Source organism: Echinops telfairi, unplaced genomic scaffold (genome assembly GCF_000313985.2).
Source record: "Echinops telfairi isolate 266 unplaced genomic scaffold, ASM31398v2 ScPeMD7_5;HRSCAF=22, whole genome shotgun sequence".
Lineage (NCBI taxonomy): Eukaryota > Metazoa > Chordata > Mammalia > Afrosoricida > Tenrecidae > Echinops > Echinops telfairi.
The window spans coordinates 28,629,753-28,643,339 of NW_022103901.1; the positions used below are offsets into that span (position 1 = coordinate 28,629,753).

Genomic DNA, 13,587 nt, shown 5'->3' on the forward strand with positions numbered 1-13,587 from the left:
TCGTTATAAATGTTGGGGGTGTTGAGTGGAGGCGGGGAATGGACAGCCGCGGAGCCTGCCCTTTCGGGGGTCCACACAGCAGGAAAGCGTGAAAGAATGAGGACACTCTCATCTGACTCACAGGGTCTCTGGGGGAGCTGCTGGCTATAACGGGATTACTTGGGAGCAGATGTGACAGAACCAATCTTCCCTGTTCATCACCGCTCTGGCCACAGGGATGCAGGCAGCCAAGGGCTGCGGCACTGCTCGCCTTTAAGCTGCCTGCACATGCTTAACTGGTCTGAATTCTGCCTCCCTCTCAGCTCTGAAGCATACACAGTATTAGGAAGCGGGGCCAGGCCAAGTTCAAGATGCTGGGAAGGAGGATGTGGTGGTAAGCAAGGCAAGAGAAGGTCCCCGCCTTGGGGGAGAGGGGGGTTGACATTCTATAAGGCACTGTCTTGGTGGATGGATTCAAAGCTCTCTTCCTACCCTCCCTGTCTCTCCTTCCCCCCATTCATTCACTAGCAAGTGGACTCTCCCTGAAGTCAGCTTCCAGTTCTGACACGGCTAGGTCGTCTCAAATATAACCTGGGGCAAATTTCTTGATCTCCAACACCACCCCACTCCCAGCCCCCTTCTACAGTAGAAAGGGACCCATCTGCAGAATAAGCCCTACAGCTACATAAGAATATAACTCGGAGGAACAGACAGCTGGGAATGTGAATTCAAGCACGCACGCGGGCCCGAGGGCCACTAGCCTGGGAGGCTGAGAATGGTGAAAGCGTGGTCTGTCTGGGTCTGAGGGTGCTGCTGGCCAGCCTCGAGTGCATTGTATATCTCCGAGATTGAGGAGGTGGGTGCGCCCGGCCAGATGAGACTGTCCCCAGTGTGTCTCCAAGCTGGGCGGAGGGCCCCCATTGCGCTCCATGGCTGTCTGAGACTTCCGAGGCCCTGAAAGCTGGCCCCCTCCTCCGGGAAATGTCACTGCGCTCTTCTCTGGATCCCAATTGCTCGGATTCCCTTCTGTATCCTTGAGAGAAAAGAACTTCATTTGATTTATTCACGTGGCTGCCCAGCCTGGGCTTTGCATCAATCTGTGTCCACCTTCATTATCTGTCCACAAGGGGTGGGACTCCTGGGCTCGGTGGGAAGTGTCAATGAGATCACAGGCCGAGTGCTCTGGGCAGTGCCGGGCCCAGATCTCCCTGGCTCCCAGTCTCCATGAAGTTGATTCTGACTCGTAGGGACTGTATATAGGGTTTCTGAGACTGGAACCCTTTACAGGGGCGACAGTCTCATCTTTCTCACTTGGAGTGGCTGGTAGGTTTGAACCACTGACCTTGAGTTAGCCACCCAATGCCTAATCCACAACTACCACCAGGCCCTCGAGTTAGAGGTTCAAAAATATCAACTGTTGCTATTATTTGCGTTTTTAGGTGCCGCCACTGGATAATGCAATGGACTACTAAGCAAAAGGTGAGAGGGTTGAGTCCACTCAGAGGTGCCTTGGAATAAAGTCCTGGCAATCTACCCCTCCCCCCAAAAAATCAGCCATTGAAAGCTCTGTGGAGTCTAGTTCTACTCTGAACCCATTGGGTTGACGACGACAACGACAGTTTGTTTGGTTTTGCTTTTATAATTAAACATTCACTAGGTGCCCGGCAGGAGTCATGGCCGTGCAGTGGTTAAGCACTTAGCTTCTGTCTAAAAGGCTGGCGATTTGAGCCCCCAGCCCCTCTGTGGGAGAGAGATAAACAGTGGACTTCCATGAAGATCACAGCCTTGGCAGCTCGATGGGGACAGCTCCACTTTGGCCTCCAGGGTCACCGAGTCTGAATGGACTCCCGGAGTCTTTGGGGTTCATGAACCAGGTACGTGCTAGATGCCACGGGAACTGCTCACAGACACACACACAGATGCGCACACATCATGCAAACCGATGCGAACACAAAGCAACAGCCATCGCCCCTTTCTCTTGGCAGCAAAGCCAATGTGGGGCTCCCCCAGAGCCCCTGAAGGGCTGAAGGGGCTCTAGACCTTTAGAGCAGCCCGAACGCTCCGTCTTTGTTTGTAAACAATGGGAATGTGGGACTGTATCCAAACACTCATACAGGCAAGGTGAGCTTATTCCCAAAGAGGGGAGGTTTCCTTCTTTTTGTTTACCTTTAAAAAAATCTTTTTATTGGGGGCTTGCACAAATCTTATCACAATCCATCCATCCATCCATTGTGTCAAGCACATTTGTACATTTGTTGCCATCATCATTCTCAAAACATTTGCTTTCTACTTGAGCCCTTTGTATCAGCTCCTCATTTTCCCCATCCCTCCCTGCGCCCCCATCCCTCATGAACCCTTGATAATTTATAAATTATTATTATTTTGTGGTGTCTTACACTGTCCAATGTCTCCCTTCACCCCCTTTTCTATTGTCCATCTCCCAGGGAGGGGGCTATATGTAGATCCTTGTAATCGGTTCCCCCTTTCTACCCCACCTTCTATGAAAGGAGTTTTCTTATCTGTAAAGTGGGGATATTCTAGAACCTTCCCTGAGGACTTCTGAGAGAATGAAAAAGGAATGCAGAGACAGGACATTTAGCACAGGGCCTGGCATCTGTAAAGAGAATAAATGGAAGCTGTTCCTCAGAGCCCATGTGTTGAGGTGACCATAGAGGTCATAGGTCATAGGAAGAAGATGGGTTTAATGGAAATGCTCATACGACTGGATAAACAAAATATGAACTAGAGATGACCTGGGGTTGGGGTTGAGGCTGGGCTATATACTGGAATGTTGCCCGGCTGTAAATACAAATGATGTTCTGATGCACGGGGGAATTTTGAAAGCAGGGCAAAATAAGTCCGTTGTATGAAATCAACAAATAGATAGAAACTAAAGATTATTGTGGTTAGAAGAGGCGGGAGGAAAGGGTAAGGTGGGGGCGGGTATTGTTAATGGAGATGGAACGAGTTGAAGAAGGGCAGGGAGCATGGTCGCACACCATGAGGGATGTCATCCATGTCTGTGAAGTGTCCCCATCGTCAATGGTTGGATTATTGAATGTTTTGTTATGTATATTTCCACTGCAATCACCACTACCCCTCAAACAACAACAAAAACAAACACAAAGCTATGGGTTTTGAGAGCAGGGAGACCTAGTCTGAATCTTAACTTCCGATGTTCTGGCTGGGAGGCCTTGGGCAGGTTGCTTAACTTCTCTGCGCTTCAGTCTCTTCATCTGCTGAATGGGCTGGCAGCCGGTGACCAGCCTCAGAGCGCTGACAGAACGCCGTGATTAGTGAGTACCTGGAAGGTGTGCCATTGCTGCTGTTTTGTGCGGAGACGGGGCCAGGAGCTGACAGGTAGTGTTAGCAGCTTACTCACTAAGCCATCCTTTGTTTTTATTGGGTGCTGCCAGCTCAGTTCCAACTCACAGCCACCCGTGTGCCGGGCAGACCTCTCCGAGCGTTTCTGTGGCTGTGATCTGTATCTGGAAGCGGATTTTTCTCTTGTGGAACTTCATTGGTGTTTCCCAGATGCTGACCTTCAGTCAACAGCTGCCTGTTCAACCACTGCGCCACCAGGGCTCCTGGAGTGCTGGTGAAGCCTCTGTTTCTGTTTTGGATTACACATTTACCTGGACCCAAAGGACCTCAGCACAGGGCACTGCCTCCATCTCCCCAGCTCTCTCTGGTCTCTCTGTTGTCTTCCCCACTCTCCTATGGGCAGAGAGCTTGGGCTTCGGGGTCAGACCAACCTAGACTCAATCCAGCCTCCATGTCTTATTTAAAACTGAAGATCATGGTACCCGCGGAATGAGGAAAACAAGAAGTACATAATGCCTTTGCCCCAGGGCTTGGCATCCAATAGGTGATCAATAAATGTCAGGTGCCCTGGTGCCCTCCCTCTTCCCAACCCCTTCCATCACTTCCCCCAAACTCCATCACTCACATGAACCGGAGCTCCGACTCCCTCCGAACCAAGACTTCTCGAAGACGCTGGATTTTCGCCATCTCAAGCTCGATCTCCTCTGGCATCATGGTCGTCTCAGCCATGGAGATGATGTCCAGTTGATCTGTGTGGGAGACACAGAGGCCAGGGGTCAAGATCACGTGGCTACCACCAGGCCAGGTAAACCAAGAATCTCCGTGGGCCATTGCACTATGCATGCTTGGGAAAGAGTCCCTCCACTGACCGCCACGGTCCACGGAGCCTGGCCTGTGTTGAAAATATGTGGTTGTGAGTGGGCGTTTTGGAAACCAGAAAGCATGTTTCCCACGGAAAGCCTGTCAAGATCGCAGGTGGAGGTTGAGGTGAGCTCAGAGCAACCTGTTCAGGGTTTAGTGAGTCCGTTCCTGCTGGGCCCAGCGCCCGAACTTCTGCTCCCTGGGACGGATCACAGCCACTGAGCCCCGTCGATCCTCCAAGACCACTCCCAACTTTAGACAGAAGAAATGCTTACAATGATTATTTTATGAGAACATAGTAAGAATTATCTCCCAGTCTTTACACACACATACACGCCTACCACACAGACAGCGATACAAACATGACATATATAAATACTCACATGTTGGTATGTACCATAGAGGAACCATTGCCATAGATATAGACAAGACGTAAGTGCATATACAGGTATACAAAACAAAAATGAGCTCACTGGCTTTGAATCAATTCTGATCCACAGCAACTGGACAAAGACAAGGCTTTGCACTCCCATGAAGAGTTGTCATCGCGGAAACCCACAGGGGCAGTTCTACTCTGCCCTATGGGGTCATTATGGGCATGTATGTATCTACCTATGTACTATGTGAATGCCCCTACACATAATACCACATATGTAGTAACAGCTTGGTGTACATCCTTCCAATGTCTGTATATACATATTACATCATACATTACATATACCCATATATATGTATGAGAATGCTTTTAAAAGCTCATGGGAAATTTTCATTTAATTTTTCCATGAATTTTTGCTACTAAGTTAAAAAAAAGTTTTGAGACTCAGGTTCCAATTCATACACACACAGGTTTCTCCCAAATAAAACATCTTTAAACATTTCTCTGTGATCAGTGTCCGGTGTCCAGCTACCACTACCAACTTATTTGGAAAGGATCACAGGAGAAGATCCTGGATAGAGTGAGGGAAAAATTCGGACGAAAACTCAAAAATCCTAAAAACGACCAGGCTTATCAGGTGGATAGATACTACGAGACCGCACCTTTCAGATCGGAAACTGAACTCACCCCATGCCTCAATTTTCAGCCAAACAATCGACAGATCTACCAGGGGAACAATAACTCGAAGGAGGTAAGCGCTCCATAGGCGAGCCGGCCAACCAGCCAACCTTTTGAGATCAAAAGGGCTGCGTTCAGAAGGGTCAGGAGGAGGAGCGGGAGTGGGGAACGCGGGGCGGAGGCGGGGCAGTCGTGTTGCATTGTGGGATTGAAATGAATATGCGCTGAGCAAATAAATGTGAATTGTTCAACGTGAAACGGATTGCCTGCTCTGTAAGCCTTCACCCAACTCAAAATATATTTTTTTTTCCAAAGAAGTACAAGGCTCTAGATCAGCGGTCCTCAACCTATGGGTCGCGACCCCCCAAAGGGTCGAATGGGGGTTGAATGACTCTTTCACAGGAGCCGCCTGATTCATCACAGTAGCAAAATGACAGTGATGAAGTAGCAACGAAAATAATGTTATGGTTGGGGGTCACCACAACATGAGGAACTGTATGAAAGGGTTGCGGCATAAGGAAGATTGAGAACCACTGATTTAGATGGAGGATATGTTGAAAAACAGCTTCATTTTGATAAATTTAATAATGATATTCTAACAAAATTTTAAAAACCTCTTCCTGTGTCAAGGCTTGGTGCATTACCAGGCACTGTAGCGGTCAGTGCCACCAGTAACACCACATTTCCCTTCCCTGAAAGCAGGGACATTGGGAAGGAAACAAAAACCAGGATCATGAGATTTGGAGAATGGGACTTCTGGTCATGGAGGCTACCTTGGGGTCCCTCAAGGTCAGACTGCTGTGCCCAACTCTGATGGGGCCACACTTGCCCTGCTCTGAGTGCCACCAAGTTCATTCCAATCACAGCGACCTTCCGGTGCAGAGTGGAATTTCTCCGGAGGGTTTCAACAGAAGTGGACGGCCCGCCTCTCCCTCCTGCGGAGAAGCTGGGGGACTCAAACCCTTGACCTTTCTGTCAGCAGCTGAGTCATGGCCATTGTGCCCCCAGGACTCCTACAGCCTTAAATAGCAGAAAACATGGCCAAGTCCTATTGTGAGGACTGAACATCCTGATGCATTTCAGATGGGTGGCACCCCAGGCTTTTATGATCGGCAATCATTCACGTAAGAAAGAAACTCATTTCAACCCCCAAACATCCTATTGTGGGATTTACCAATTATCTTGATGTCTTGCGCTAACGAGAATGTAATGGGAACCAGTCAGTGGCATTTAATGAGTCACCGTTTCTCCTGAAGAAGTAACTTCTTTTAACTCACAGGCTCCAGGCTACTCCATTCGCCAGCCATCCTTGTGAAGGACGATGCTCAGCGTCCTGAGAGTGAGGGTACCTTCCCCACACAGTGCCTTCCATACCTTAAGTCTTTCTCCTCACCACCACCCCTGAAAGGAAGGGTTTGCAGCTGAGGACATTGACTTGCCTCCAAACCTGACTGCAGTGTGACCTTGAACACCATTTCCAGCAACTCCGAGTTTCTGTTTTCCTATTCACATCTGCCTTACACAAGGTCACAAAAGTAACAGGAGGGTAGACAATCAACAATGGCCTCAAGAACGTGACTTCAAACTATTGTCCAGTTCATTCTGGCCTGGCCTTCTGCTGACCACTTGCATTTTCTTCCTCGGATACACTGAATCAAACCCAAGTTTAACAAGATCCTCAGCATCTGTAAGAATTCCCTGGGAATCTTGTTAAAATGTAGATGTAGCCTTGAAAAAGAAAGACTTACAGTAACCTCTCTCAAGCTCAGTTTTCTTATCTGTAAATTGGGAGTTGTGAGAAAAAGAGTGTGGAACCCAGAGCTTGCTGTTCAAACGAAGGACTAGAAAGCTTACAAAATCTTTGGGGGGGGTGGGGAGCACTTCTCTTTGACCTCTACTTTCCCTGAACTGTTGGAAACCACCTCATATACAATGGTCTGCACATGTAATTTTACTATTTCAAGCAATGTTTTTAAAACTTAAAAGGCATGGGAAAAATAATGAAATGAAATAGTTTGTTTACCCCCAATAGATGCCAAATGTTACCATTTCAGAATGTAATCTATCCATAGTTAAATTTTCAAAATTATATATACATATGCAGTAATTGACAAAATACCAATTGAAATATTGCAACAAGCTGATAAATCACAAAAAGCACTCCCTTACCTATGCCAAGAAACTCTCTACATGGCCAACTAACTAGAAGAGATACATATTTTCATCCATTCCAAAAAAAGATTGTAGAGATTATTGAACAAGAGCATCAATAACACGTGCAAGTAAAGTTTTCCTGAAGTTCACTCAACAAAGACTGCAGCAGGACATTAACAGAAAAGCACCAAAAATTCATTCCAGATCCAGAAGAGGACATGGAACAAGGAATATTTTAGCTGACGTCAGATAGATCTTGGCTAAAAGCAGAGAACAATAGAAAGGCATTTACTTGAGTTTTATTGACTATCTAGGGCACTCCACAGCTGGACAAATAGGTTACATATGATAAACAGAAAAGATGGAAGTTGCCAAGGATTTTGCCTCACTTGATCCACAAAGCAATGCTCATGGAAGTAGCAACCAGGAAACCAAAGGACACCTTGCACTGGGTCAATCTGCTGCATAAGACCTCTTTAGAGTATTGAAAAGCAAGGATGTTACTCTGAGGACTGAGTTGCTCCTGATCCAAGTCATGGTGTTTTCCATAGCTTCATCTGCATGGGAAAGTGGGACATTGAATAAGGAAGACTGAAGAAGGATCGATGCATTTGAATTGTGGTGCTGGAGAAGAATATTAAAAGTACTATGGGGAAAATTTTTTTAAATAAAATAAAAATAAAAGTACAACGGACTGCTAAGTGGACAAACCGATCTGTATTGAAAGACGTGAAGCCAGAGGGCTCCTTAGAGGCAAGGATGGCAAGATTTCATCTTACGTTGGACAGACTGTCAGGAGAGACTAGTCCCTGGAGAATGATATCATACTTGGCAAAGTGAAGGGGCAGCAAAGGAGGGGAAGGCCCTCCACAAGATGGATTGACCCAGTGACTGCATCAGTGGGCTTAAGCATGGGAACAATAGGTGTGCACAGGGTTGCTATGCACAGGGTTGCTATGCACAGGGTTGCTATGGGTCAGAGCCGGCTCGATGGCACCTGGCAACAAGAGCATCACTCTGCACCCTGCTTGCCATAAAAACATCAGGAAATTTCAATGCAGTTTAATCTATCCTGAGATGAAGTGCATGCTGACTTTATTTAAAATTTGTGTTGTACTAAATATGTAGGTCAAGTTATATTTCTTTTATCCAAAGATATTTTTGAACAGTGCAAATTACATGAATTTTAAAATTTCCCAAAGTATTTTACCTTACTTAGGCACTGAAGAGCGGGCACTTCCAATTCGGTATCTTAGAAGGGGACCAGAAATAAGCCCTACTTTACAGCAAGGAAGGAGCTCTGGAACTGTATTTTACCCTGCTCAGCAGCCTCTGAGACTGTCCAGAGCAAGATCTCTCCACTTCAGTGCTATTGGCACAGGGGCACCCTCTGTGGTACGGGTGGGGCAGGAGAAGGTGTCCTGTTCATGGTGGGATGGAAGTTCAACAGAACCCCTGGCCTCCCTCCACCTACTGGATGCCAGGAGCACGCCTACAAATGTGATCATCCCAAATGCTGGAGACAGTGCCAAATGTCCACCAAGTAACAAAATGGCCTGAGTTTGGAATGACTGCTCTAGACCCAGTGTTTCTCAGAAGTGCTCACGGGAAAGTTAGGCTTTCCTGGGTACCATGAAAAACCCATCGCCCTGATGTGATCTATGGCTAATCGCCTCCAGGAAAAATTGCCTCCTTTGCCATGAAACGAGAATTGGATGGTCTCTGGCTACCATTAGTGAATGTTTTGATTAAAGGTTCTATAGAAGAATCCTTATCGCTATACCAGGAGGGAAGGGGGGTGTAGAAAGGGGGAATTGATCACAGGGAGCTACATATAACCTCCTCTCTGGGGGACAGGCAGCAGAGGGGTGGGTGAAGGGAGACGCCGGGCAGTGTAATATAAGATATAATAATAATTTATAAATTATCAAGGGTGCATGGGGGAGAGGGGAGGAGGAAGGGAGCGGGAGGGGAAAAAAGGAAAATGAGCTGATTCCGGGAACCCAAGAGGAAAGCGAATTTTGGGAATAATGAGGGCAACAAATGTATAGATGTGCTTTACACAATTGATCTATGTATTGTGATGAATTGTATGCGCCCCAATAAATTGATTTAAAAAAAAGAATCCTTATCAAAATGGAGGAAATAAACAGAATCTCAAGTTTGCATGGAATCCCAGGATGGACTCCTGAGATAATCTTTGAGCATGAAACCTTAACCCAACAAATGCCCCTGACATCTTATGAGTCAAACAACAGTTTAACTAATAAAGAAAACCTGCCTTGTGCATTGTGTCTCTTTGAATGTCCATCTTGATGGGATCCAGTTGACAAGCGCAACTTAAAAGACTAGAGGGGCAACTGAAGGGCAGTGAGTTTATGTTAATCGAGGAGGAACCTCAGCAGAGAAGGGTATGGCTGTCGTGTGACGGAGAATGTGACTCGTGTCCATTGACTTGCACATCTAGAAAGTCTTGAATTGGTGTGTTTCTGCTGTGTAGTCATAACTACAGCAAAAGTAAATTATTACTTTTTAATTCCATCTCATAAACTGATGCTGGACTAACTGACTTACAGTCTCTTAAGAGAGGGCCTGGCAATCAGAATTTTTAAGAACCTCTGTAGGTGATTCATAATTAACCTCTCTGAGTCTCAGTTTCCTTCTCTGGGAAGCCCAGAAAATGATGGCAGTATCTACCTCAAAGGGCTCATATAAAGATAGAGTGATGAGGTCTATGTAGAGCATTCAGTCCAGTGTACACAATACATGGTATCTATTTTAGGCTTATGTACTTTGAACATATAATCAAGACATGCCAATCCCTCCCCCGGAGAAGGAAGTGCTTCATCGGCGTATTGAAACATTTCCATTGGTGTTCCATCAATTCCTGGAGCTGTGTTTTTGGCTAATCCATTTAGTGCCTCTCAAACTTCTTCCTTCAGCATCATTGGTTCTTGCTCATACGCTTCCTTCCGAACTGGTAGAATGTTGGCTAGTTCTTTCTGGTACAGTGACTCTGTGTATACTTTCCATGTTCTTTTGATGTTTCCCACAGCGTTCAATATTTTGCCCATAGAATCTTTTCAAAACTGCAACTCAAGGCTTGAATTTTTTCTTGAGTTCTTTCAGTTTAGGATATGCTGAGCATCTTCTTCCATTTTGTTTTTTGTACATTTCTCTAGGTCTTTGCACATTTCCTTATAATATGTAACTTTGTCTTCTCGAGCTGCCCTTTGAAATTTTCTATTCAACTCTTTTACTTCATCAGTTCTTCCATTTGCTTTAGCTATTTGTGTTAGGCATGACTCTAGAGAAACAAAACCAGGACACATATGATTATACATATAAAAGGATAGATTTATGTAGCGAGAAAGAATACAACAGCTAATTAGTCCACACAGCAATACAGAGGGCTCAGTTCAACTCACTTTCCTGAGGCAGTAAAATACTGAAGGTCCTTCAACTCATGCCTGCAAGTGGTCCAAGGTCAAGGAAGCAGACATCGGAATCTGCCCTCAGGAAAGATGAGCAGAGACATCCCACAGGCAGCAGACACTGCAGGGTGGGGTGGCAACAGCAGGAAGATGAGAAGTCGAGGTGTAGCAGAGACCAGTAGCTTGGCAGTGTGGAGAAGCAGGTCCTATGGAGCTCCAAGCTCTAGAGATGGGTTGACTCAGCCCACAGGTAGCACAGCACATGGCTGAGGCAAAGGACTAGCTGAGGCAGCAACTTGCTGGTCCCATCACCAGGGAGAAAGAGAGGAGGCTGGTCTTGGAAAGCCATTTATCTTGGTAGTCCTCCAATCAAATGTGACCTGATCGACAGGCTAAATTCCGTCCACATGTCCCTACGGGAGCCATGTTGGCACAAAGAGCCAACTATCACACTACTACTAGGATTAAGAGCTAGCTTCAGAGGCTCTTCTGACATTCACTTTGATCTTTTCTTCCTTTCCTGTCTTTTCAATGACCTTCTGTTTGCCTCATGAATGATGGTCTTGATGTCCTCCCACAGCTCATCATGTCTTTTGCCATTAGCATCAAATCTGTTCTTGAGATGTTCTTGACATTCATGTGAGATAGACTCAAATTTGCATTTTGGCTCTCATGGACTTGTTTTAATTTCCTTCAGCTTTAACCTGGACTTGCATATGAGCAATTGATGGTCTGTTCCAGTCAGCCCCTGGCCCGGTTTTATCTGCTGATATTGAGCTTCTCCATCATCTCTTCCACAGATGCCATCGATATGATTTCTATGTGTTCCATCTGGAGAAGTTGATGTATGTAGTTGTCTTTTGTGTTGTTGAAAAAGGGTATTTGCTATGAACAAGTTGATCTTGCAAAATTCTATCATGTGATCTCCAACTTTGTTTCTACCACCAAGTCCATAATTTCCAACTATTATTCCTTGCTCTTTGTTCCCAACTTTTGCATTCCAATCACCAACAATTATCAATGCATCTTCATCGCATGTTTGCTCAATTTCCAACTGGTCATTGGTAGAATTCTTCAATTTCTTCCCCACTGGATTTTGTGTTGAATAATAGTTGTGTTGCTTTCCTCGCAGGCAAATAGATCTAATCCTATCACAGACAGCACTGTACTTCATGACTGATTTTACAATGTCCTTTTTGCAAACGAATGATGTCAGCCACTCCTCTTGATTGTGTTATTTCCAGCATGGTAAACCATCTGATTTTCTGATTAAAAATGGCCAATACCAGACCATTTCAGCTCGCCAATGCCGAGGATACCGATGTCCATGCATTCCATTTCATTTTGGACTAGTTCCATTTTCTCTAGATGCCTACTCCCCACATTCCAAGTTCCAGGCATTAGCAGATGCTTGCCGTTGTTTCTCCTTAATTTGAGTGCTGCCCCATCAACAGATGAAGCTTCCGAAGACACCACTCTCATAGGATGAGTATCTGTTGATTTGGGGTGACCATAGAACAGTGGTTCTCAACCTTCCTCATGCCGCGACCCTTTACTACAGTTCCTCATGTTGTGGTGACACCCCCCCCCCAACCATAAAATTGGGTTACACATCATTTTCAATGATTGTGACCTTTCAGAGCAGATATCCAGGCCTCTGTTCTGAGGCAGCCTTTGTTCAAATCACCAACCACTTAGTAGTCGGACACTTCACTATTTCCACCCCACAGAGGTCTGGGTCTACATAATGCAAACCGAACCCATTTCCATTGAGTCAGAAGGATGTAGAATGACCCCATGGGGTTTCTCAGGCTGTAATCCTTACAGAAGCAGGCGGCCAATCTTTCTCTTGCTCCGCAGCATGTGGGTACAAACCACCCAGCTTTTAGTGAGCAAATGAGTGTCAAATAATCCTATAGTGGAAGACCCCAAACCCACTGCTGTAGAGCTGATTCCAACCCATAGAGACCATATAGGATAGGGTAGACGGCCCCTTGGGTTTCCCAGGCTGTAAATCTTTACAACAGCAGAAAGCCTCATTTTACTTCTGCTGTGGAGGGCCCTGGAGGGGGACTATCATCCTCTGGGGTAGAAACTGTAGCATGCAGGTGGGGCCTAGATTCAGTGAAGAGGTGGTGACTAAGGAAGGTGCTTGCCTTCCAGTTTCCTGGGCACCATCATTTGCCACACCCTAGTTCAGTGCCAGCAGCTGCAGCCACATCACCATAGTAGACTAGGCTGAAAGTCAACACTCAAGTTCAAAGATCAGCTCCACCCACTACTGATTGTGTGGCCCTGGACAAGTTAACTTTTCCAAGCCTCTGATTCCTCACTTGTAGCAGCGAGCTAATGACGTTTAGCTGGCAGAATTCATTCATTCGATGAGAATTAGCTGTGTGGCTGGTAAAGGGTTTATGCAACCTCACCTACTTTATAGGGGTAAAGGGTTGCTGCTCCTCATTGCCGGAGGTTAGAGTGGAATGAGAGACTGTGTGGAAGGCTCCCATGTCAGTGATCACAACCACTATCCTCATCTTCTTCTTCTTTTTTTTTGATTTCAAAATATATGTATTTATTAAGGATCATTTAGTTTCTGCATAAAAATCACCAATTGTTCCTCATTGGGTTTTCCTTTTTGTAAAAAACCATACACGCCACAATTCTCTGGGGGAGTTCCTTGTTCACCCCCACAATGGGAAGAAGAATACAGTTCTTGGTGGTGCTGGCAGCGGTTAAGGCAGTGAGGCGTCTGGGGTCCCTGCAGCCCAGGGAGGGTCATCC

General features: G+C 46.0%; 1 protein-coding gene across 1 annotated transcript in view; it reads right to left on the minus strand.

Moving 5' to 3' along the window:
• Window positions 1–13,587, minus strand: part of BMERB1 (bMERB domain containing 1) — an 88,686-nt gene that overhangs the window by 29,759 nt on the left and 45,340 nt on the right. The window contains exon 2 of the mRNA XM_004705756.3: window positions 3,929–4,052. Within this exon, the coding sequence (XP_004705813.1) occupies window positions 3,929–4,052 (124 nt within the window). The remainder of the gene's footprint in view (window positions 1–3,928; window positions 4,053–13,587) is intronic.